Source organism: Myotis brandtii, unplaced genomic scaffold (assembly GCF_000412655.1).
Source record: "Myotis brandtii unplaced genomic scaffold, ASM41265v1 scaffold54, whole genome shotgun sequence".
NCBI classification, from domain to species: domain Eukaryota; kingdom Metazoa; phylum Chordata; class Mammalia; order Chiroptera; family Vespertilionidae; genus Myotis; species Myotis brandtii.
In genome coordinates this window covers 334,816-360,620 of record NW_005369989.1, presented here as the reverse complement: position 1 = coordinate 360,620, position 25,805 = coordinate 334,816, and the positions used below count along the sequence as shown (strand labels likewise).

The 25,805-nt window shown below is 39.4% G+C and overlaps 1 protein-coding gene across 1 annotated transcript in view; it reads left to right on the top strand.

Annotated features, from left to right (window-relative positions):
* The window catches only part of NEK10 (NIMA-related kinase 10), a 143,971-nt gene extending 119,896 nt beyond the window's left edge, over window positions 1–24,075 (top strand). The window contains exons 32-38 of the mRNA XM_014549224.1: window positions 3,342–3,371; window positions 4,814–4,914; window positions 11,301–11,411; window positions 16,712–16,820; window positions 18,745–18,797; window positions 18,880–18,935; window positions 22,921–24,075. Coding sequence (XP_014404710.1) covers window positions 3,342–3,371; window positions 4,814–4,914; window positions 11,301–11,411; window positions 16,712–16,820; window positions 18,745–18,797; window positions 18,880–18,935; window positions 22,921–22,969 — 509 coding nt within the window. The 3' untranslated portion in view covers window positions 22,970–24,075. The remainder of the gene's footprint in view (window positions 1–3,341; window positions 3,372–4,813; window positions 4,915–11,300; window positions 11,412–16,711; window positions 16,821–18,744; window positions 18,798–18,879; window positions 18,936–22,920) is intronic.
* Window positions 24,076–25,805: the final 1,730 nt, after the last annotated feature.

Here is a 25,805-nt window from a genome sequence, read left to right as displayed (position 1 = left end):
TCTCACTTCCCTCTCCCTTTCCACCAGATGTCGTTCTCTCTCAGTGACTGGAGCCTATGCTTCCGCAGCCTCCTTGGCTCCTGTTCCCCCCAGACAGTCACACATGCCAGTCCAAGCCAAGCCTCTGACTTCAACTCTAGGCCTCTTCTCAAGAGATCACCTTCCCTGAAATACAGTCTCCCGCATGGCTCCTCGCCATCATATATGGTCCCTGGCTATCTCATCAGCCGTACCCACACCTCCTCATTGTACTGCACACCAGATAAACTGGGCACTAGCTGTTCTCCAGAGGCGGCCCCACTTAGCTGACTCCTGTCCTTTGCTGGAAATGTTTCTTCTACTCAGAAGCTCTCACTCAAGTCTACCTTCCCTCATACCAAAGCCTCCTCATTCTGCATGGGCTTCACAAATGAAACCTTTTATAAACTCTTGGCTCTCCATTCCACGGTTGTTTGGGTGAACCTCCCATGGTCCTTTGTTCACCTTCTAAGCACAGGGGTTGATTGTTGAATATTTGTAGATTTGAACTACAATTCAGTTACTTCATTTCATCTTACTTAAAAGTGAAGGAAAGAAATGAGAGTGAATCTGTCCACCATACTTAAATGTAAAAGGTTGTGTTGTCTTTTAACGGAGAAGTTGGTCCAAAAGAGCGAAGCCCGTGTATGTTTCAGCCCCATTCATAAAGGGAAAATATTTTTCACTTCTTCAGGGAGCTCCTGCCTGAAGCTTTCTATCCTCCAGTTGTTCAAAAATTGCTGACTCTCAGCAGAGAGAATTCAGGAAAATAGTAGGTTGATACTATATCTTGGTCAACTGGGGGAATACAATGTAATCCATCTTTTGCTCAGTTTATAGCAATTAACAGCTTGCACTGTGAGCTGTAGTTTTAATAGATTGGAGCCCTGACTGGTTTGGCTCAGTGGATAGAGCGTCGGCCTGCGGACTGAAGGGTCCCAGGTTCTATTCCGGTCAAGGGCATGTACCTTGGTTGCGGGCACATCCCCAGTAGGGGGTATGCAGGAGGCAGCTGATCGATGTTTCTCTCTCATCGATGTTTCTAACTCTCTATCCCTCACCCTTCTTCTCTGTAAAAAAATCAATAAAATATATTTAAAAAATAAATAGATTGGATGTATAGTGTAAATCAAGTCTCAGAGAACAGGGATGGGCCATGACTGACCTGGTATTGTAACGTGCCAGGACCTAATCAAGCAGAAGATAGTGCACTGCACAGGTGACAAAGGCCTAATGCTTTTTGTGTGAATAGTTAGGATGCATAGTGTTTTCGGTGTACTGATCTGAAAGATTTATTGAGAGAGAATGCTTTAAATCTCAAAATGATATGGCTAACATTTGCCATTAACCTGGTAGTTATTAATATTTAAATAAGATACAAGTTTTGAAAGGTATCTATTTGGATTTTTATCTCTTTTTGTTTTCCTAAAATTATTAAGAGCTTAATAAGTATACATTTTGGGGTGAGGGAATATAAGAAATTATGAAGATTTGATCATGTAGAAAAGAAGGAATAATAGTTCTCATACCCAGAATTAGCCGAAGTTGTTCAGAAAATCAAGAGGGTTTGCAAATGTTATAGCTAGACTCCCTCCTATTATTTCCAGTCTCAAAGTTCCTTTTTCTCTCCAGCCATAACTCACATCTCAGTAAATTTTCCAGAGCACACCAGGAGTGCTGAACTGGTCATGGGGTCCTGCTTTGCCATGATACAGCAGCAGCAGGTACCCGAGTGACTGTTCTCGTGGTACCTGTGACCAAACATTACCTTTAATCTAGGTGATGGAGTGGGAAATAACTTTAAATTGAAAAAAAGCAGCAGATTACGTGATAATGCTTTTAATATATAAAATGCAATAAAAGGATTAGTATTCAGAATATGTAAAGAGCACTTACAAACAAATAAGAAAACAACAACAACAACAACACATGGGACACAAAAAGGAAATTCACCAAAAAAGTACAATAACCTCATTGCCTTCAGATAAACACACACACACACAAACTCCTAGAATCGGATTGGTAGAATTGAGAAGTATAATATATAATGTTGATCAAGTTATAGATAAATGGATTCTCTTCTGATCAGAGTGCAAGTTGAGTTAGCCACTTTAAAATGTATTTGTTAAAATAAGAAATCTGTATACATGAAGGCCCAACTAGTATTTAATTTCTCCTCAACTTCCCTGAAAGACCTTTTGTACTTATGGACAACGAGGCATGTGCATGTACACTCACTGTGGCATCACTTATAAGCATGAGAAATTGAAAGCAAACTCAGTACCCATCAAGACAGAGGTGACACCCTAGCGGTTTGGCTCAGTGGATAGAGCTTTGGTCTGCAGACTGAAGGGTCTCAGGTTTGAGTCCAGTCAAGGGCACATTCCTCTGTTGCAGGCTCCTCCCCGGCCCGGGCCCTGGTTGGGGCTTGTGCAGGGGGCAACCAATCGATGTGTCTCTCTCACATCGATGTTTCTCTTTGTTTTCCCCTAAAAATAAATGGAAAAACATCCTTGGGTGAGGATTAACCAAAAAAAACCCCCACAAGACAGAGGTGGCTAAGTAAACTGTGCTGCATGCAGAATGCTCAGTGCTACTCAACAGTGGGTATGAAGAATGAGCCAGAACTCTGTGTTGGCAAAAAGAATCTCCATGCCAGACTGAATGAGAAAAAATCGAACAAGTCTTATGATGTATCACCATATATTTTTAAAAAGAGAAAGAATTCATAAGCTAATGCTATAGATTTTCTACAATAGTAGTTTTCAAAATCTTTTGGCAATGACCCTCAAGAAGAAACACATTTTATATCTTGAATGAGTGAACTCTTGCTACATGCAGTGCACTCTGAAAGTTTTCTATCCTGTTCCACTTCATTCCATCCCATTTTTCAAAATGCTGGTCATGGCCCATTAAACTCGTTTCAGGATCAACCACAGTTTGAAAAATACTGTTGTGACGTTAAAGCTTATGTATGTAAATGGAGAGAAAAGTGACTTGGCAACACACCAAGCTGATAGCAGAGGCTACCTCTGGGGAGGAGGCTGATGGGTGGTGGTTCCAAAGGGCCTCCTGGTCTTCTGTAATACTTAGGTTGTTAATATGTTTGTTTGCTTGTTTTACAAGGGGCATGTGTAATGAAACATTTTTAATTTATTTTTTAGAGAGTAAGCAATCAAAACTATTTTCCAAAGACAAAGATTTATTGGACTTGAGGGAGAATAGTCAAAGGTTCTTAAGAAAAACAAGTTTACGTTATTTTGCATAATTGAGTAATTCAGAATACAGGCATTCTAGCTAACCATCTCTGTTTTTGTATCTAGGGCCACAGATGAGCACATTCTTGTGGCAAGGTAGAGTCAAACCCATGTGACATTCCACTCAAAATGTCATCACAAATCTAAGAACGCTCTGCCAGGCTGGGAGATTGTAACTCGTTTCCTAGGAGTATTAAGTCCACATATCAAAAACATAAACTGGGCAACATAAAAATGATCAAGAACTAAGCTGTTTAGTTTATGAAAATGCCAAGTTAATATTCCTGGTGCAACATCAACTTGGCCACATTACATGGTCTCTAATTTTTGCTATGGGTCTTAACCAAAAAAAACCAAACTGCGGTTCGGCAAACCATGGCTCGCAAGCCACATGCGGCTCTTTGGCCCCTTGAGTGTGGCTCTTCCACAAAATACCGGCTCTTCCACAAAATACCGACTTCTGCGCATGGGCCACGAAGTTTCAATCGCACTATATGTGCGCGCCCGCATGTGGTAATTTGTGGAAGAGCCACACTCAAGGAGCCAAAGAGCTGCATGTGGCTCGCGAGCCGCAGTTTGCCGACCACGGGACAAACAGTTGCATTTTCACAATTATTTCGGGAAGAAACCACCACTGGAGAAAATATGGCACATGTACTCTCAGTCATCTCTGCAGGCTGTAGCTCCAGCTCTCTGTTTTCTGTTTTAGAGCTATCTTAATTCTTTCTGATTTACCTTCACCTTTTTACCCCAAGAGTAATTTATTAAACTTCATTCTAATGGTCAAGTAATTGGTGCTTAAAAGGAGTTAGACACAGTTTTTAGGGAAGATAGATCCTTTAAATTTAAACCATTAAACAAAGTATTAAATGCAGATGAACTAGAACTAGATTGTTTCTTGTGTGAATTTCTTAACTAACTCAATAAAGATACCCATAAAGAAAATAGTACTTGACACCAACCTCGCCTAAAACTGTGAAAGTAGTGTGGCTCTATGATGAGAATTTGGGATAAATTATAAATGTGTCCTATTGAGATCTGGACAGAAATCCAGGTGAAAATTATAATTTGTAATAATCAAGAGTTTGAAAGTTACTTAATTTGAACTTTTGTTACTTAGAATTTTTTATTGGGGGGAATTTTTTTCCCTCTCTGTAAGATTGTCTATTCAGTGTTTGCATAGATGAATTAAACACTTAAAAGCATGATATTCTCTTAACGGCACATATCTGAATCTCAGCTTTTCGACGGCTGCCAGTGACTCCTGGTGGCAGCCTCATGTAATTGCAGGAAAAATTCCAAGAGATAACTGGTCTTCCAGATGTTAGAAAGTAGAAGTCCGAGAAGTAAAAGGAAGAACTTGTGCATCCCCTATTATAAAATATTGCAGTGTTACAAGGTCCCAACATATTGTCTCATTGGTAGGATGAAGGTCTTTGCTTAACTTTTATTTCAGAATCTTACCCCATTTTCTACTAATAATCCCTTTTAAGAGAGACAACCAGGGTCTTGACTAACTGAAAACATATCATCCACAGCATCTGCAGGGATGGCTGTATCCCAGAGGAAAGTCCGTCAGATCAGTGATCCCATTCAGCAGATCTTAATTCAGCTGCACAAAATCATCTACATCACGCAGGTCAGTGTTTTAGCCTTTCATTTCCTCTTCATCTTAAATATAAATCTGCTGCTAATATTGCTTACAGACTTCGTGGAACGTTTAGTTGAGTGAGTACTTGTTTTTATCCTCCCCAGCTACAAATATCTGGGGACATCATGGCTTAGCAGCAGAGCTAGGGAGATAGAATAAAGAAAGCAAACCTGGCTGGTTTTCCCTGTGACCTCCTCCCTGCTCTTTCACTGTTAGTGCCCAACCCAAACCAAACTTCAGTGCGAATGTGCCGTCAGTGTGGGGTGAAAGTGAGGACCGAGATGGGCTTTTGAAACAGCTTTACCGCAGGCAGGAAAGAGGAAAGTAATGTCCACCCACAAGTCCTGAGGGTGCTGGCTTAAAACCAGGACCTCTCAGAGAAATGAAAACTGTAAGCACAGAAAATGCAGGATTGTGAAAACTCCCTTTTTCTAAACCTCAGCAACTGTCTGGCCCTGGGGAAGCGAGCACTGTTTAAAAATGGCTACCAAGTACTTACAGAAATGTGTCTGGCTTGATTGTTCATCTACTAAGGAGAGGAAGAGAAATTTAGAAAATAAAGGAGGAGCAGAGAGGGGAGTCACTACTTAAAGTCCCGGGGCAGAGCACACGAAAGGGACAGAATAGAAGGGGACACCCCAGCCTGGGCTGAGGTCCAGACCTCCCTGGAAAGGTCAGAGAAGTCCACGGAGGTGCTGCACGTTCTAGGGAAACTCGCAGGGCAGCCTCCCTCGGGTGGTTGGGGTGAGCCACCGATGAGGAGGTGTCCTACCATGGAACTTGCTGGAAATCAGCACGTGAGCATGGTGTGATGGGGAGTGCCCTCTACAGGACCAGGAGGCTGCCCACGGGTAGGTGCCACCCCAGGGACTCTGGGAAGCCACCTGCAGGGTTGAATCTGGCTGGGGGGACCCCATTGCTCTGACTGCTTCGTGCTAAAGGCCCAGGGCAAGGCAGGAGCATCCGGGGAAGCAGGGACAAGCTCCGCCCTCCTCCACTGTCTTTTCAGTGCGTCCCTTCAGCGCCCTCTCTGATACAGCCGCCCATCCTGCCAGCTGGCAGGGGGTAGTAGTACAGTATCCCAAGCAGGGCTGTGAAGGGTGTATTTGGAGCTAAGAGGCAATAAATCGGGGACAAGCTCCGCCCTCCTCCACTGTCTTTTCAGTGCATCCCTTCAGTGCCTTCTCTGATACAGCCGGCCATCCTGCCAGCTGGCAGGGGAGAAGTAGTCCAGTATCCCAAGCAGGGCAGTGAAGGGTGTATTTGGAGCTAAGAGGCAATAAATCAACAGCTGGCACACATAACCTGGAGCCGCAGGGCAGACATGGGAGACCTTTCTCTGGGACCTCCCCATCTCCAAGTTCTCAGTAGGAGGATGGGGGTGGGGGACTTGGTTAATAAATCAAATATAATGTGCCACATCTCTATTGAGTACAGATATTATATTCAAAATTGCGTTTCCACTTAAATACTGACATAGATATATGGGGAAAGCATTCTTAACTTCAGTGTTATGGAAATAGCTTTAAATAGCTTATTGGTTGCCTCAATGATTAACTCATAAATTGAGAGAAAATATCCTTTGAAATTTAAATATAGTGTTCACATGCCTGTCTTGCTAATTTATATATAATAAAAAACTTTTTAATGGATGTATTCTATAACTTTATTAGATTTCAACCTATTTTAAAGCAAGAATGAAACTATTATGATGATCTTACTATTATACTCTCACACTGCCAGCATAACAAATGGTTTCACATTTTTTGGCAAGATGGCATTCCTTGCTGTAAGTTCAGATATAACCATTGTGGTTTTTTAAATTGCATTTCCAGGACCCTTTAAAGTTTATGACGTTGCACATAGTAAGGAATGATCCCTCTTTGGGGAACTTTACATTACAGGGCTAACTAAAGTCAATGCCTTTCAAACACAGGAGACAAAGACAAGTCTAACCATTATAGTAGTGAATTTGCTGGAGGTTCAAGACCAAGATCACTTTCTCTCTCTCTGCCAGTTGCTCAAAGTAAAATGGAATTGACAAGACAAAATGAATCAACAAAAAAAATCTTCTTGTCCACACATTTATTTACTAGTCAAACCCTCAGACTTCGGCTGTGGAGGCCGACCCGGATTGCAGGGCCGGGCTGGTCCCTCCTGACAGCCAGCAGATGACCTGACAGGGGAAACGGTTCACTTTTGGCTGGAGGTGGCCTTTTCTCTCCAGTTTCCATGGAGACAGATCTGTAGAAATCATCCAAGAGCAACTATTTTAAAAGGCAGGATGTTAAAATCCTTACCCTGCCTTCACTGATTTGACATGTTTTAATCAACGCTGAGCTATAATCTTAAGACCAAAAAGCTGAGAATGAAATCAGTGGTTCATTTCCATCGCTGGAAGCCAAAGTCAATCTCTGGGTATATCAGGTGACCAAGTACATATGTTACCTTTTAGCTGAGTCTCTGTGTGTTTTCCCTAAGGTAAGACCTGCCTAGCTAACATCAGCTTTGGATGTAACTCGGCATTTAGGGTTTGGTTGTTTTGTTAAATAAATGCTTTGAAAATTAGCATAGAGCTTCTTTCAAGAATTAAACATCTGTCTCCCAGAGAACAGACAGGCAGTTTGGCCAGAGCTGCTTTGCATTTTGCATCTCCATCTTATCAACCACAAACATTGCCAACAGAACAAAAATATCTGGTTGGGAAGAGCACTGTGCCGTCCGCAGATGCAAGTTGCACTATGGACTGTGAAACATACTGCCTTTCTCATAAGTGATGACGGATGGAAAGAGAACCATCCACACCCTCGCATCTGGATCTCCTGGGTCCTAATGGCGAGGGCGACAGGTTAAATAGAATTTAGGGTAACACTGTGTTTCTCAAATGAACTCAGGCTTGCAGGGTTTGTTAATTCTAAGAGAAAGTCTTACATTTTGTGTATTTATTTTGATGATAATCTTGGAACATTTTACTTTAGCATTTAGAGAAATCTCTTAAGCAGTAATATGTCAGAATAGGGTTTTTATTATGGAAAAGATATTAAGTCACTATCAGATGGAGCCCCACGGACTCCAAATGGTCTGCCGATGTATTCTTGGAGATACTAGAGAATGATGTTTTTTAAAAAGAATCCATATATTAAGCAAGTTTGGGAAAACCTATAAAACATATGTATCGGATTTCATTTTTCCTTTTGTTACTTTGTAATGAAAACAAACAAATGAAAATCAAGCTTTTAGACGTGTGAGTCATTATCTTTTCTAGACTCATTTCCTTCATCAGTAAAATTCAGGCAGCTTATGGGGCTATTGTGATAAAGAAAAGAAAGACTATGAGATGTTTACAAATGATAAAGTACTATACTACAGTACAGCTTGTGGTGACGCTATTTGCTCCAGATTATTGGTTGGGCAAGAGGACTCACTACCTCAGGAAGCATCCTTGCATGTTATGTAATGTCTTTAAGCTCCGTTTTCCTCACCTATAAAATAGTACCTGCTTTATAAGTTCGTTGTAGGAAAAACGTGCCTTACTGTGCATAAAAGAGTAGTCAGAGCGCCTGGCACATAGAAATCATAGGTATTCATGTTTTATTCTTAGTACTATAGTTTTTATATATTTTTATACTTATGTCATCTGCAACTGGATAAAATTTTAAATTATTTCATGAAAACTTTAAAGATGCAGTGCTGTCCAGTGATAGTTATTCTAATAAGATACAATATCTTTTTAATACCGCCCTGTGTATGAATATGAATCTTAGGTTGATGGAATGTTAGCTTACTCAAGAAAGTTTTCATGAGGATTAATTCAAGCCATCAGGAGAAGTAAAATAAGGCTCATTAAGTTAAATAAATAATAAGGATTTTACGAGCATCTGAATTTGTAAGTTGATACTGGTAGCTGCCAGTACTGGGGTAAGCCGCCTTTAAAGGAATCTATGGACCACTGATGATTCACATCTTCAAAAGTTTGCAATAGCAGACAATTAGGTGTATCAGAACAGACTTTCTGCCTTTCTCTCTGACAGTGGGGACCATGCTGGGCAGCTACTAGACAGTACCAGGCCAACACTACCACCTGGTGTTTAACTTAGGGAAGTGGCAACTTCTGGTGGGTAACAGTAGGAAATTATCAAATTCAAAAGTATCTCGCTCAGGCACTTTTCCCATTTCTTTTCCACTCCAACCCATCACCCCCTTGCTATGAAACCATGCACATGCTCTCCTCTTCATAGTCTGATGCACTTCAGGTTAAATTCACCCACTTTTGCTAGTCTCTCATGCACACAAATGTCATTTATACTCATTTTCCTTCTCATCTGTCTTCCAGCTGTTTGCTCATTAATGCTGAGAAATCTGTCTCTCTACATTTCTTGATTTCCCCTTTTTATTAAAGGGCAGCATTAATTACGACTCTTTGCCTGGGGTAGGAAGTAGTAATCGCGTCTGGCTCAAGGTAAAACAAGCCATAATATTGATGTAAAAGTAGATCAGCAGAGGTTCAGTGCAGTCAACCTATAAAACCTTTCAGGGTACACCGAAGGGCTTCTGAATCTCCCGTCTTAATTCTTCTGTAATTAAACTGCTTTGACTCAAGCAAAGTCAGAGGATTAACTAGGATTATAGATGCATTTTAAAACTTTTTTCAATTGCATTATTCTTATTTTATATCATTACCATGCTTCATAATGGATTCCGTATTCTATTGTGTTTGAGCTTATGAATAGTTTTTTTTTGCTATAAAATCAGTGGTTGTGAGCTCCTGTAGACCTTATTCAGTGCTCTACTATTACCTTTTATATATCTCCCTGTTTTGTGGAACTTGAATAATAGATGTCCATTGTATTAGTCAGGATATGTTAAGTTGTGCTGCACTAACAGATGCACCCTGGAGTCTCTTGACTTGTCACAATAGAGGTCTACTTCTCACTCAGCTAACGTTGGCTGTCGTTCACCTGTGGCTCTGGCATCAGGACTCCAAGCTTCTTGCCCTAGAGGAGGGGCAGGGATGGAGGAAGAACATTGGTTTTGCATGGCCTTAATCTTAGAATGACACATGTCATTTTCACTTGTCACAAGTAGTCACATGGCACCAAACTAAAACTGTAAGAGGGGGGTGGAGTAATAATCATCTCTGCCACATTACTCTTTCTTTTGATCTGAGCTCTGTGTTTTCTTTTAAATCGTTAGAGTTCCTACTACCACATTTTTCTTCCTATTTAGTCTTTCATTTTTCTTACTGGTTCCTTTTCCTCTCCTTGCAAGACCTCTCCATATTTCAACAAACCAAATGCCATTTTCCCCAGGAGACTCCTTATCATGTTGACCCTATTTTTTCTCTGTTATCCATCTCCCAAACTTCACTTTACCCCTCTGTGCTTTTTAGGACCTTTGATTTCCTTGTATAAATCCAACCTTCAAAGTAGTAAAAAAACAATTTTTTGAAATCCCCATTGTCATCCAATCCCACATTTTCTAAGATTCTGCAGTGACTTCCAACTACTTATTAAACCTAACTCATCCTGGCTTAGCCCTCATGTGTACTAATTCATTCTCTCCAGCTCTCTCTCTCTTCTCTCTCTCTCTTTTTTATTTTTAGAGGCTATTATATATTTTTTGATATTTTTATTGATTTCAGAGAGGAAGGGAGAGGGAGAGAGAGATAGAAAAATCAATGATGAAAGAGAATCACCGATCGGCTGCCTCCTGCACACCCCCCACTGGGGATGGAGCCCGCAATCCGAGCACGTGCCCCCAACCAGAATTGAACTCGGGACCCTCCAGTCTGCAGTTCAACGCTCTATCCACTGAGCCAAACCAGCTAGGGCCATTCTCCTTCTCGATAAGATTGGTCTCTACAGTGTCCAGCTGTATACTCAGGAGCACTCCCAGGCAGGCATCTGATTATGTGCTAATGCAGATATGTGCTTCCTGGTCCAAAGTATCAGAGCCTTCAGGACAGGGCCTTGGTTAGAGAGTAAGCATGGTTTTTGCTTATGAGCATGAGCCAGACACCTAAATACCTGATAGAATACATTCTTCCTCGTCAAGTCTGTTCTTTACAAAAGTCAATTTACATGTGCAATTAATATAATTTAGTTGTTATATGAAAAAGAATGTCAATACAATGAAAGAACAGTAAGATAAATTAAGCAGCCTTTTGAAAGGCAGCAGAGTAATATATTTTTTCTGGATTATAGAATTAAAAATTGTAACATAGACTCATGCTATTTGGAGTACAATTTAAATTCTTATTTAGTCCTGTTGAGCGAATATTGTTACACTGACCCCCAGTAAATGCTTCCCCGGAGTCAGTCAGCTGTGCAGTGTGAACAATTTGCTTATAATGATTGTTTTCTCACTTTATACAGCTTCCTCCAGCGTTGCACCACAATTTGAAAAGAAGGGTTATAGAGAGATTCAAGAAATCCCTCTTCAGCCAGCAGAGTAACCCTTGTAATTTGAAATCTGAAATTAAAAAGGTATGGTATTCTACATTTAGGAATTCTTCTTTGGCTAACAAAAACACATCCTTTGAGTTAAATTTCCCACCTCCTTTGCCTGCTACTCTCTCCTCTATTAAAGGGTCTTATTATTTTCTTAGTCCATTCAGGCTGCTATAACAAAAACACCATAAACCAAGGAGCTTATGAACAACAGAGATTTATTGTCTACAGTTCTGGAAGCTGGAAGTCGAAGATCAGGGTGCCAGCCTGAGGACCCTCTTCTAGGTTGTAGACTGTCTACTTCTCATTGCATCCACACGTGACAGAGGAGACAGGGGAGCCCACCTAGGCCCCTGTTATAAAGGCATTTTTTAAAATAAGAGCACTTATAGAAGGCTTCCTTCCTCTGACCTAATTACCTCTCAAAGTTCCCACCTCGTAATACAACCACCTTCAGGATTGGTTTCAACATATGAATTTGGGGGGACAAACATTCAGATTGCTTCAGACACTAAGTCAAGAATATGTCTTTGCTTCTCCCATCCAAGTACTAACCAGGCCCGACCCTGCTTAGCTTCCGAGATCAGACGAGATCGGGCGCGTTCAGGGTGGTATGGCCGTAGACTGTCTTTGTTTTTCATTTTCTCACCTTTATGTCTGAAGTCACTATTCTCAGAAGACCAGCAGAAAGTTCTTTCCATATTATTGCATGTTTTCCTAAGACTAAATGTTAGTAAATATTTTTACTCTAAATAGACTTTAATTTTGTTTTAGAGAACTCTATCCCAATTTTTTATTAGACATGTTCTTCAACAAGTCCCTAAATTGAGCATTGCCAGTCTGAGCAAGTCACGTAACCATCTCAACCATGATTTTTTATCACCTCTGAGAACCTTACAAATAGGCTGAACTATTTGTAAGGTTCTTTCCATCTTGACATTCTACCACCTCCTAGACGTCAGGTGCTAGTAAATATTTCTATTCATACATTCAGAAACTAAATCACAACGAGGTCAAGTCAACCAGACAGGAAGAAAATTGTTTCTGTTTAACAACATGGTGACAGGAAATCCCTTTGTCCTGCTCAATAGCATTTTAATACAGGCGTGAAGATGGTCATAAGCTCCCATTCCTGTCCCCGAAAGACCCAAGACCCGGGCAGTTTGGGCCCACCTGGGTACAGATCCTTGGTCCCACTCCAATTTCATATAATTTTAAAAAGTTTCATCAGATACTTAAACATTGGCACAGTCATGCTTCTAATGACATTGTTTAAGGTTTCTTTTTCCTTCAGTGTCTCCAATCTTAGACATAAATGTGCTCATTATTCAGGCTCTTTGATAAGAAATTCAGACAGTGTGTTGGCTTTGTTACCTTACATCGGTGGTGGCTGCACATACACACACAGGAGATGGAAAAAATAAAAGGCACAGCAGCAGGTAAACAAAGCCTAAGCCCGCCTCACCAGAGATTAGAGAGCCGGGTTTCTTCCATGGGCTGTGTTGGCAAATAAGGCCAAGCAACAAAGCTGGGGGAGATCAGAACAGAAGTGGGGGAGGCCGCAGATCAATATTTATTTTAACATATTTCTGTATCATCTCACTCATACCAATAAATAGATTTTAAAAAGACAGAAGCTCCAATCTCCCCTGAAAAGATGAAAAGGTTTTTATATCCTTATTAAAATGATATTCAGAATAACCCTGGTTGTACACAAAATTCATTTTAACAGAAATCCCAGCTTTAGGAGATGAAAGTGCCAGACACGAACGGTCTGGTGCACAAAGGTGGCGCGGCTCTTCCCCCGAAGTAATTTTCCATCCGTGTGTGTCTTCAAAGCAAATCATTTTCTCTTTGATTACTTAGGTTTTCACTTTTGATCCCTTCCCTGCTGTCTTTTCTCTCCTAATAGAAGAGAGACTTCCTTTCGTTAAATTGCACCCCAACCTTATCTGCCTGCTTCTGTATGATGGCGGCATCTCTCATTAGAGCACCTGCCTTCTGTCCTTGGTCTGGGGAGGTAGAAGCAGGAATGGATGGGTGGTGGCAGGTGTTCAGGGAGCATGGGTGAGGGGATTCAAAGGGGCATCAATTCATCTTTAATTTCACCTTGGTTAAGAGGCAGATTAAATTCTCCTATGAAGAGAGCTCCGGTCCCCTCCTCTGATAGGAGCTTGTGGTGGTTCACGCACCATGGTGTCTACCCTCCTGAGTCAGTCGGTCCTCATCTCCTAGGTGCTAAAGAAATCTTCATCCTGGGATATCAACATATTTTCTATCCTTCACCACTGAACTGAGAAGCCAACTCCTTCGTAAAAACCTTCCATCATTTCCCTGTCCAGAATTCATCTTCCTTTCCCCATACTTCAGGCTCTTCTCACACATATTGCTGTGTTTTAAGTACCTTGTCATCTGCCTTACTTTCCTGTTTTTCCCAAAGGCAGTAAATGTGTCTTATTCTTCTTTGATTCCCTCAGGGCCTTGCACAGTGCCTGGCGCATGGTAGGTGCTTGATGTGTAGCTGTTGAATATAGAATATATTCCATATATATTCCGTATAATATATTCTATGTTGGTTCTATATAATATATTCACATATGAATATAGAAGGAAGCCCTCCTTGCCCCACCTAAATCTAAATGAGAAGAACCAGTGGCCTCTGTTTTTCCTCCTTTCTGGCATAATCTCTTGTTAATGATGACTTTTGTTCAGAGATGGATTTTTCATCCCCTGTACAACCACGGAAGAGTGGCCAACTAGCCTTCGACTGACACGGTCACCCACCAGGGCCCTGGAAGCAGCGAGTGGTGAGGGCACGTCAAACGCGTTTGATTTCCACCTTCCCCTCTGGAACTTCTCCTGAAACTTAGGGACCAGGTCTCTAGTCTGAAGGAGTTGTTATGGGATCACTGTGGCTATGACCCACCAGGCTATAGAGAGGAATTAAAAATAAATAAATAAAAAGGAAAATCCCTTTTCTAACAAATGAAGGTCCTTATTCATAACTCACCTGAGGTGCTCTTCAATCCAGTGGTCTCCACCTTGGCCAGAGCTGCAGAGGAATAAAGCATCCGAGTCATTGTGTAGGTGTCTCTGGGAACTAGAACTTCCAGTATGGGAGGAAGGAGAAACAAACAAGATAGCAGATGGTCACTCAAATTAGAATAGGAAGTATCAATAGGAATGAATATGAATTTATGATAAATCACATCTTTTTAAAAAATACCGATATTTTCTAATGTTTTCACTAAAGTGGTCTAGAAACTAAACAAGCAGCAACGAACTCCCTTAACACCCAAGTTTTCAGGAATGTAAAAGGATAGAACTATATTTTTTTCTAAAGTGTAGTGTTTGGCAACATGGAGATTGAAAAACACAAATGGTTTGTTTTTACAGCATCCAAAGTGCATTCATGGGATATATGTTGCTAATATGAAATGTTTTTATTAAGGTATAAAATGCATAATGCACACAGAGATACATTTACAGCTCCCTGAACTTTAACACATATGTTCCCCTATGTGACCACCACCTACACTGACACAGAACAGTTCTCCTCCCCCAGAAGGCTCCTGCCTGCCCTTTCCTGGCCGCTGACACAATGCACTTATTTTCCTGATTTCTATCCCCATCAGTTAGTTTTGCCTGATGGTGAAAATGTATATCAGTGAAGTCATATACTTTGTATTCTTTTGATTCTGGTTCTTTTGCTCAACCCATTTGCTGTGGGTGTCCAGAGTCTGTTCTTTCTCAATGCTTTAAAGAAGTCCATTGGGTAAGCACACCACAACACAGCATCTCTGTTTTCCTGCTACCAGGGAACATTAGGGCTGTTTATAGTTTAGGGTTATTGTGAGCAAAAGTGCTATGAACATTCTTATACATTTCTGTTGATGGACAGACATAGTCATTTCTTTTGTGTAGCTACCTAAGAGTGGGATTGCTGAGTCATAGGGGAGGCATATGTTGTTTAAGTTTAATATATACTGCCAAACAGTTTTCCCAAGTGATTGAACATGATGTATTTTATTTTATGGGTTTTGTTGTTGTTGTTGTTGTTGTTAATTCTCACCCGAGGATATTTTTCCATTGATTTTTTTTAAAGAGAGTGGAAGGGACAGGGAGAGATATATAGAGAAAAACATTGATGTGAGAGAAACAAATCAATTGGTTGCTTCCCATAGGCACCCTGACTGGTTCCGGCAACTCAGGTATGTGCCCTTGACGGAATTGAACCCTGGACCCTCCAGTCCACCACCCGGCGCTCTATCCACTGAGCCAAACCGGCTAGGGCACTATGATGTATTTTAATTCATTAACAGAGTATATGACTCCAAGGTAACCACTATTATGTGGTCCAAATTGTGCCATATGTTTGTTAATATGAGTTGACATTTTAAAAGTATATTATGTTAACACAGGCACTAAACCTTGGCCAGTCCACATGCTGGTTGGAATTAAAAGTGAAAGGAGGATAAAAAATGTTTATAGTAAAAAATTTCATTAAAAATTTCAACTGCACAGAAGGGCATTAAACAATTGCAACTTCAATAAATTCTGTCATTTGGTGAATTACTCTTTCCTTTAGAGCAGTGGTTCTCAACCTTGGCTGCACATTAGAATCACCTGGGAATCTTTTTAAAATCCTGATTTCTGGGCCTCATCCTCCGGAAATTCTGTTTCTTTGTTACTAATGTTGTGGCCCCACCCCATAACAAAGAAACAAAATTTCCAGAGGATGGGGCCCAGAAATCAGGATTTTAAAAAGATTTCCAGGTGATTCTAATGTGCAGCCAAGGTTGAGAACCACTGCTTTAGAGTGTTGGGAATCAATGTGTGGAAATTAAAATTAATTAATAGTTATTCAGGAAAATGTATTAAGAAATGTGTTTGCTTTGGTAGAAGAAGAAGGCATTGTTCAAAACCGATAGGTGGTTTGGGCTAAACATATTGTTCTGTTGAATAATTGAAGTTCATTCCACCTACGCATGATTAAAACAAAACAAAACACCACATTTTGATGTCCCAATCCGTGACATTATTTTTCTATCTATTTTTTATTTCGCTCTCATAAAGCTATAAAGTGTAGAGTTTTTTTTCTTTTCATATGACCAGGGAATTATCTAACTTGCTCTCGGTGTAACTTGGCTGTTTCTGATTTATACATTATTTTGGAAGGAAGAAGATGTGTGTTTATCTATTTACAAGGGATTGAAATGCACAGAGCACTAAATTTTCTGTGCAGTCGCAGGGAAATGGAAAAAGCTCACATAGAGGCCTCCTGCCATTTGCTTCTGAGTGTAAAAGATGATGTGGTTTTGCTTTTTCTGTTCCAGTTATCTCAGGGATCTCCAGAACCGATCGAGCCCAACTTTTTCACGGCGGATTATCATTTATTACATCACTCAGCAGGTGGAAACAGTCTGTCCCCAAGTGAACCGGCAGGTAATGGTCTCCTGCCATTATGGGAAATCTGACGCTCACAGAGAAATATAGCTGTTGGAGCGAGACCTACCTTTAAAGATTATAATCTTCAATTTAAAAGAAAAATAGAGCTTATTTTGATTGTCTAGAAAAGTAGTTCCAAGGGATACCGTAGGAATCTAGAAATTCCCTAGTTGTGGCAGCTTCCTTGATCATTAATACTGTAAACAAACAGCAGAGTCCGTGTGGGTGAATTATATTTCCTTTTATTTCTTCTTGCTTATCTGGTGATGACAAATCAAATGCCCCAAAGCATCCAGGGAAATAAAAAGCAGAAATGAAGAGTTTGAATACTTAAAATGGAGAAAATTTGAACCTTATGTGAAGGATCCACATCCGACATATTTAATTTTTTTCTTTTGCACAAATCTCACATCAGGGGGCTATATATAGCATAGGGACTAAAGGTACAGATTCTTACAGATTCTAGACATAGATGCCTAGATTCACATCTGGGCTCATCCATTTAGTAGCTGATCTTGGGCAAGTTATTTGACCTTTCTGCATCCAGTTTCCTTGCCTATAAAATGGGGATAAAAATGGTACTAGTATCACAGAGTTAAAGTGAGGATCCGTGTAAACTCGGAAAAAGTGCTTGGCCATTAGTAGGGGCTCAGCACATGTTACATGTCTTGTGACATTTGAACTCTCAGAAGTTTTCAAGCTACTTGAGGTTTCAGAATTACCCCATAGTTTTTGAGTCCCTGTAAACTATAGTTACATCACTCAGTGGAATGGATAGAAGTCAAGTTTACAGTTAAATGAAGACTTGTCATCTCAGCCTAGAAAAATACTCACTTTGGTTGTGTCTTTGTGGTTGCCTAATGTAGGCAAATTATTTCATGTATTAATTATTAAATTTTCCCTACGTCTTCGATTCCTGGGATAAAGCTAGCCTGTGTAGGCAGAATTTCACGTGAAATAGATCCCGAGAAATCCATTAGGTGAAGATAAACATTTGCTTTTGAAAGCATCTCCCAGGCAGGCGAGTCAGTCTGCAGGTGAGCCTTCTGACAACAGCAGCTCTGTGAACTGAAGAGTCTGGCAGAAGTCTCTCTGTGGCCTGAGAGCAAGTGGACAGCTGGACACCCCATCCCAGAGTAGACCAGGAATACCCCTTGCCACAGCAGGCTGGGCAAAAGCAAAGACAGCAGACCCCGTGGGCTTTAAAAGCAAGCTTCCTCACACCTCCCATGCTCATGCCTCCCCTTGACCTTCAACCCATTTTTTTTCTTCTCTCTCCAAACTGGCAGGGGAGCCCCAGGGCATCCACAAGTCAGTGTTGATTGATTTGCGTGGAAGCTGGTTGATGTTGCTTTGGGTGGCATCAGGGTGGCTTACGGTGTTAGCATATCATACTCAGACCAAACATCAAAACAAGTATTGCCTTTTGGCATTAAATGTATAGATTTTATTTCCCTCTAGGCAGCCGTAGGAAAGGGTCAGGTCTTTTGTTACCTTTTACTGTCTATTTCTGCTTCCTTCTAAAAATTTATCTTCTTTCTGGCACTTATCTATTCTCTACCTTGTGGACTAGTAAGAGTTCAATGATCAGAACACTCACCCATCAGGTAGTTGCAGTTTGGAATCACTTCTCTCTCTCTCTCTCTCTCTCTCTCTCTCTCTCTCTCTCTCTCTCTCTTAATGGAGGAATACCCTAAACCTTTGTGTATTATTTTGTGATGGCTACCTCAAAAGCACCTATGTATTAAAGGAAGAGAAAAAGTTTGACTGCTCTAAGCCAAGACTATTTAGAATGTTTGCAAGTACTCATCTTCATCATTAAAAAACTGACCTGTTCTCCCTGCAGTTGAGCCATAATTGCCAATAAAGTCTAACTAAGAAAATGTGAACCAAATGTCAGACTTTCCATCATTTATTGCAGGCCTCCCCACCAGCTTTGACTTGGAGGAGGGAATAACGTATGAGCAGATGCAGGTGAGGTTTCGGCAGTACCTCTGGATGATTTTATTTTGTTGCTTTTAACTCAATGCTAACCCGATTTTTTTTCCAACTGTAGACTGTGATTGAAGAAGTCCTAGAGGAAAGTGGTTATTACAATTTTACTTCTAACAGGTGAGCTCTAGAGTTTGCTTTCCAATTTGAAATATCATTTGAGATCATTGGATATTAGATCTGGTTTCTCTATATTTGATTCCAGAGGGCTTTCCCAACTTTTATTTTCAACACTTTTGTAAAATATCTTGTCTCAGACGAGATATAACATTGGTAGAATATATGTTGCTCATCCTTTGTACTGATGCTGTGTTGTTGAAAAGAAAGGGAGACCACTTAGTAGTAATTTACTCCCATAAAAATATGAACACAGTAAAATGGAAAATCATTTTTAGATTTTTTTAAAAAAAATTAAGCAGTTGTTTTCTCCATTCCATTAGAGCTGTAATCTCAGATTTCTATCCCTGAAATCTACCCATTGCTTGTATAGGATGCAAGAGGAAAAATGCAGCAAAACAATCACTTCTGGTCACTTTATGTTTGTGAGAGAGGGACTTGTTGTTATGTGTTGCCATTTGAGTACCCTATACAGGGGTTGTATAGTATCTTCTACTATAACCATTATTGATGCTCTAAAAATATACTCTATTTTGTCAATTTAGTCCAGTTCTGGATTCCTACAGTTTTACTCTTGGGCATGGTGTTGGGCACAAAGATTTGAGTACAATTAGTTTATTTAAGAGGCAATTCCAGGAAGCACTGGTAGGGGAAGAGATCATTCAATAGAAAAATCAACTAAATATTAATGATCTCTTCCCCAAGCAAGTTACCATTGTAGATGACTGGAGCTTAATCCCACCAGAGAATCTGAGAGCCTGTGTAGAACATGGGTCTCACTACTCCTCCAATTTCCATCAATTATTGTTTGAGGCCTTTCCCCAGGAGATGTTAGTTACCCGGCATTTCTGGCCTTCTGGAAAGTGGACAAAGCCTATTCTAGAGGCCAGAGAAACTCTTAAGGAAAAGAAATGCAGATGCTGGCCATTAGAATCAGGCCGGCATGCTTCGAAGTGGTAAGGATGAAGGAATATGGGAATTGACAGTGTCTACTACACACCAGTTGTCTCTTGAGTTTTCCAAGAAGCCACACAGAATATGCATGGATAGTAAGCAACCACATTCACATTATATATGGCTAAAAGTAGCTGTAGGAAGCACAGTCTTATGGAGTTTGTTCTCCCAAAGTGGCCTTTTATTGCCTGGAGGAGCTGCCTTCCTTTCTAACTAGTGAAACTATCTTGTGACATGATTTAAATTATTCAAGAAGTCTTCCCCAAAGATAACTATTAGTAGCCATGGTGAGAGAAAGAGGGCCCAAGAACATCCTGTGAAGGTCATTCTATGGAAATTAGATTCTTTGTGAGGTAAGTTCAGTTTCCAACATTGTTTTTCCTTCTGTTTCACGAGTTGTTCTTATGAATCACACATGAGATTATTCAACTGCTTGTTCTTTTGGTGTGGCAATATATTTCCAAAATACTACCTTCATAAATGTAGTTCTGTTTTGATTTGTAACTGAAATGATGAGTAATTCTCATTTTCCAAGGATATATTGTTAATAGAAATCCCCATCTCCGTGTTCACTAGCTTTCCAGCATTCCTGGAGAGATGTAATTTTTCACTGTCTACTCCCGGACTGGGAACACTCAGCCTTCCATGGATAGTGTGAATGTCTCTGTTCTTGACTCTTAGCATCTTATTTCAAGTGCTTTGTTTTAATTGTGGGCAAAAGTAATACTTGTCAGTTTTTAATCTGTATCTTCTCAGAGACTCAGGATCATGGGCAATAACTATCTTCGTATTTTGCAGAAAAATCAACTAAATATTAATGAAAAAAACAGGTGTTTAAGGAACTTAGAGAACTTTTTACATGAGCTAATTTTCCTTTAAAAAAAACAATTTCAGCCTTATTTTGAAAAATTTGCTTGTTTTTCAGTTCTACTATAACATTTTAAAAATAAAATCAAACATTACTTCTACTTCCAAAGACATATTCCCGTATTAAAAGACATTTCAGATTCTCTTATTATGATAGACAGATAAGATGCTTAATAACAAAGGCAAAAAATTATTCACATTTGTATTCAGAATTGTGAATAGAATAGGAAGACATGATTTAAGTGATCAAGTTCAAGCAACATAGGATATATATGAAATATTCTTGAAAATGCTTTAAATGAAAATGATTCACCCATGTATAAATCCATATAACCATAACACTCCCTTTTCTGCTTCTACTAGCAATGCCTATGCACATTAAATATCTATTTTATATATTCATCAGTTAAATGGGAGTGGGGGGAGCAATGCAAATTGATTCACTCTAGATCTCTTTTTATCTTGCAATATCCCTATTTCTCAACACATATTTCTTGGGAGAAAGACTCTTTACAGTTGACTAGTAAAAATAATCCTTGGTTTTGCTTAAAGCCATCACTTGTTTACTGGTATTCCAAATTAATTCCCAAGAAATAATTCAAGCTCTACTTAGAAGAACCTAATACTTTAGAAGCTGGAAATACACATAATTTCAAATACAAATCAAATCAGCTGTGACAGTAATGATTTTTTTATAATCAAAGGATAGAGGATGTTAACTATCACAGAACATGTATAGGTATTTAGAATTATTAGATTGTGTTTTCCCAAATACCTCTTAGAGAAGAGCTAATATTGCCAGAGATATTAATAGATGTTCCCTGAAAAATAAAGTTTCATGAATAAATATATTTGGGAAACTCTGAATGTACAATTTTCCATTTGTGAAGAATGTTGACACACATACCATATTAAAGACTCTGGGATGGACTGTAGGAAAGAAAACTGTTGACTTTGTTTAGCCCAGTAATTCCTCAGCTTTTACTGGGAACACAAGTTGAGAAAAACTGCTCTAGCAATATGATTAGAAATGGGAAACATTGTTTTAACTCCTCTGCCAGTGTCTACTCAGATCTGCTATTGTTCTCATTATCTTCATCATCATCATCATTATCATTATAAAATGTTATTAAATTACAATGCACAGAGAATTATATACCTAATTCCTGTTTACAACTTAAGACTGTCCAAATTTATACACACATCTACAAGGCATCAAGATAGCAACTAAAGCATTAAGCCAAGAGATGACACATTTTCAGCTTAAAGACTTTGTTTAGGGATAGAGCCATGCCACTGGCATCTAGCTATTGGCTATTTTTGGGAAGATTTCTAGAACTATTCAAATAATGAGGATAGTGCTGGGGCAGTTGGTAGAAAGAATCTCTCTGGCACAAAATGCTGCATTAGTTTTAAAAAATGGTAACAGAAACAGAAATAGCAGCAAGAAACCATAACCAAATAGGGGAATCTTCATTTCTGGGCTTCTGGGAAGGGGAGGTAGGCCGGAGTGGAGAGGAAGAAAGCAGGGTAAAGAAAATGAAACAAGGTCAAAACAAACTTGGCCAGCCCAAAGCAGATCATTTCTAGGGTTATATGATTAATCATATTTGACACATAAACATTTAACTTTCTTACCAGAAAGATACAGCCTAGCATGCCTTAATGTTCTCATTGTTGTTTGTGAGAGTAAAACTGAGTTCTGTGAACAAATAGATGACAAATATATACTTAGAGGTAACATTAATATTTTATTTTGTAACGATAAAATATGTGTTGAGAAATAGGGATATGCAAGATAAAAAGAGATCTACACTGAATCAATTTGCATTGCTCCCCTCCCCCCATTAACTGATGAATATATAAAATATTTAATGTGCATAGGCATTTAAATGTACAAGCTACTTTGAATAGGTGTTTATTTTTGCACTATACAAGGTTATCAGTTCCTATTGAGTTCCTAATTTGAAAAAGGCATTGTGTTGGCCCTGAACATTAGTAAAAGGTTACTTTCTAAAAATCTCCTCATTCTATTATCATTTAGAACCGCTTTTTTACTTGTTGTGATTTATTTACTTATACACCTGAGCAACTGCTCTGGAAATGGAATGTGTAAGCTAAAATATTCATGACTCTCTAGAACTCTCTCCACTTCTGAATCTTCTAGGTATCACTCCTATCCATGGGGGACCAAGAGCCACCCAACCAAAAGATGAAAATGCTGCACTCTGAATGAACTTGGTTCTCCCAGTGAAGTTCAAGTTCCGGACTTCCGCCACCACTGCAAGATGCCTGAGGACTGGGCGCTGTTAAAAGAGTGTGGAGGAGAAAAGACCACGATGCCATGGTGCTGGCAGGACCTCTTTCTGGAGGTCTGGTGGTAGGCTCTGTGAGGGCAGCAGTGCTTGGAGGCTCAATTCCTGGGATGCATTACACACGGGACGACAGGGCTCCCGGTGTGCTCCTGGGAGAAGATGCTGCAAATTCACCTGCGGGAAGAAAACCCACTCCTCACAGAACTTTCCTCCAAGTTAGAAAAAATGAACACCTTGTCATATTTTTCAAAGAAATATTTTATACTTAGAATTGCTAAGTTCAGAGACATCTAGCCTTCCATGTATAAAAAATAGTTTTAGATAAAGAAAATTATAGGACTCAAAATAATAACATATTGGGTGATTCACTGTATCTCCCATTTTTTTAATCTTAAAAGATATTTAAAATGTGATTGAATTTTTTTTGTTTGTTTGTTTTAATGAAAGGATTGGTTCTCTCTTAACCACTTGGGTGCTAGTGGTCTTGAACCCGGAGACAGTGTAGACAGTATTGTAACCTTGCACAGCCTCTGGGAATAACTATCAAATAGTCATATTTAAGTTAGAGTAATAGAATATGTGGATGTACAGTGTGTATATGTACATATGAGTGGGGGCAGTGGGGATTTGGATTAGGCTAATGCTTTGCTGCTAATCAAACTTATAGTGTTTTTAGAGCACTTTGAAGAGTTCCTAGAATCTATGAAAGAGATGCAATATTCCTTGTTCTAAGTCCCCCCTTACTAAAATTACATTGTTATAAAATTTCTATTGTTGAAAATTTGAAATGAAAATAAGTTATATAATAAAATTGAAGTTCCTTGATTCATTGAGCCATCCCTTAAAAAGAGAAATCAGAATACCAAACAGTGTCCCATTCCTACATAGAAAGAACTTATGATGGAAACTTTCTAGATTCTTATTAGGCTATAATATCTTCATTTGGCTTCTTATAACTTCTGTAAGGTCAAGAAATGCCCTTATTGTCAAATCAGACTGCACTTCTAACTCCTTAAAGAATATTTTAATGCTATATAATTAGTAATCTGAAATTAGTCTTTTTGTTTACTTTTCACTGAGTTCTGTTATCTTTTACATTGGTATATTTTTAGCACGATTGAATAGGATTTATTTCAATATATTTGCAGTGGTTAAAACACTAACCTTTTGTATAGAATGGGAAACTATTTTAATGTGAATCCATCTTGTTTTACAATTAGCATATTTAATACTTAAATGATACCCAAATTCCCTTTAGCTAATGCCTTTGAAGACTGTCAATGAATCTTTGTCTTTAAGCCAAAGTAATAACAAATACAGTGCAATTTATAGATTCATATCTAATTTAAAATCATAGATGCAAATATAGTAATGAAAAATTTCATTTTCAGCTTTCAAACCAATTCCATCCAAATGTGAAATTTACACGTGAAATAAAAATGCTGTGGTTTTGTTGATTTAAACCAAGCAACATTTTATTCCTATTCCATTTAATTTGAACCGGAACTATTACTTTTTATGTGTGTATTTTTAAAAATATATGGCACATTTTCTCATTGTATAGGAGGCATAGGCCTAGAGGGGCAGTACTTAGCAATAACCCAAGCTCTGTGGTGAAAGTTTGAACAATAAAGTTCTTTATCAAATGACAATATATAGAAAAGAATAGTCTTCAGAGGTCACAGGTTGGTTAGAGAAGAGACATTATGTCTGGAAGATGGTCAATCTCATTAATGCACTGAGCAGAAGATTTCCATCTCACACTTTCAGGCCAGACGAACAGCGTGGATTATTAGGAGCCAGTAAAAACGAACAAAAATAAGCAAATGCATGTCTTGTTCAGCAGCAGCTTCAGGCCCAGCACTGATAAGTGGATTCTTTTGCCAAAATAATGGAGGTGTGCTGTTTGAATCCCTCCCTTTAACTACCAGTTACTGAATCAACATTCTCCCAGGTAAGAACCAGCCTTTAAGACGAAGTTAGGTCCTGGTAAGGAACCACTTTGTGCAAGGAGCACATCCCAACAGCAAAGTTAACTTTCAAAAGCCTAGTCTTTCAAATAACAAGCTCCACTCCCCCTTACAAGGGAACAAGAAGGATCGTTTTGTTTTGACGACCTGAACTGTCTTCTAGTGCAAAGAAATTGTTACTTGAACTTAAGAGACCTCATCATCTTTCCTTGATTGCATTTTCAAAGGTTCTCTTTCTTTTGTATGCGTTTTAATTATGTGTTGCGCAATGAAATCCCTGTGAATCTATCTCATGCGCCATCGCTGAATATTTGTATGGGACAGAATATGAGTCAGTCTTTTCAGATCACCTTTGTTACACAGGCACTTCAGTGAATGATGTTATGATCCACCAGCTCTATCTGAATATGTGTATTTGAAACCTTAGTTTGCTTCTTCAGAGCAAAATGTTCCTTCTCAGGGAAGTGACTGCAGCAGGCCTATGAGCTTCCTGGCTGTTAACCTTGTCTCCTTCCAGATGTATTTCATTAGAGATCTTCAGGACATAGTAATATGTGCACTAGACCCAGTGCTCACGGAAGAATTTCAGAAACCCAGAGAAATGCTGCTTGAGTTTAATATGGGTCCTGGTGAGGCAGTGGTCAGCGTACACAATCTGCTTTGGCATTCTGAAGCGGAACCTCATTAGCAAACACTGTTATAAAGTTTACCCAAACGGTGGAACTGACTAGGAGTTAAGGTCTTCCTAGAGGTACCATCTATGACTT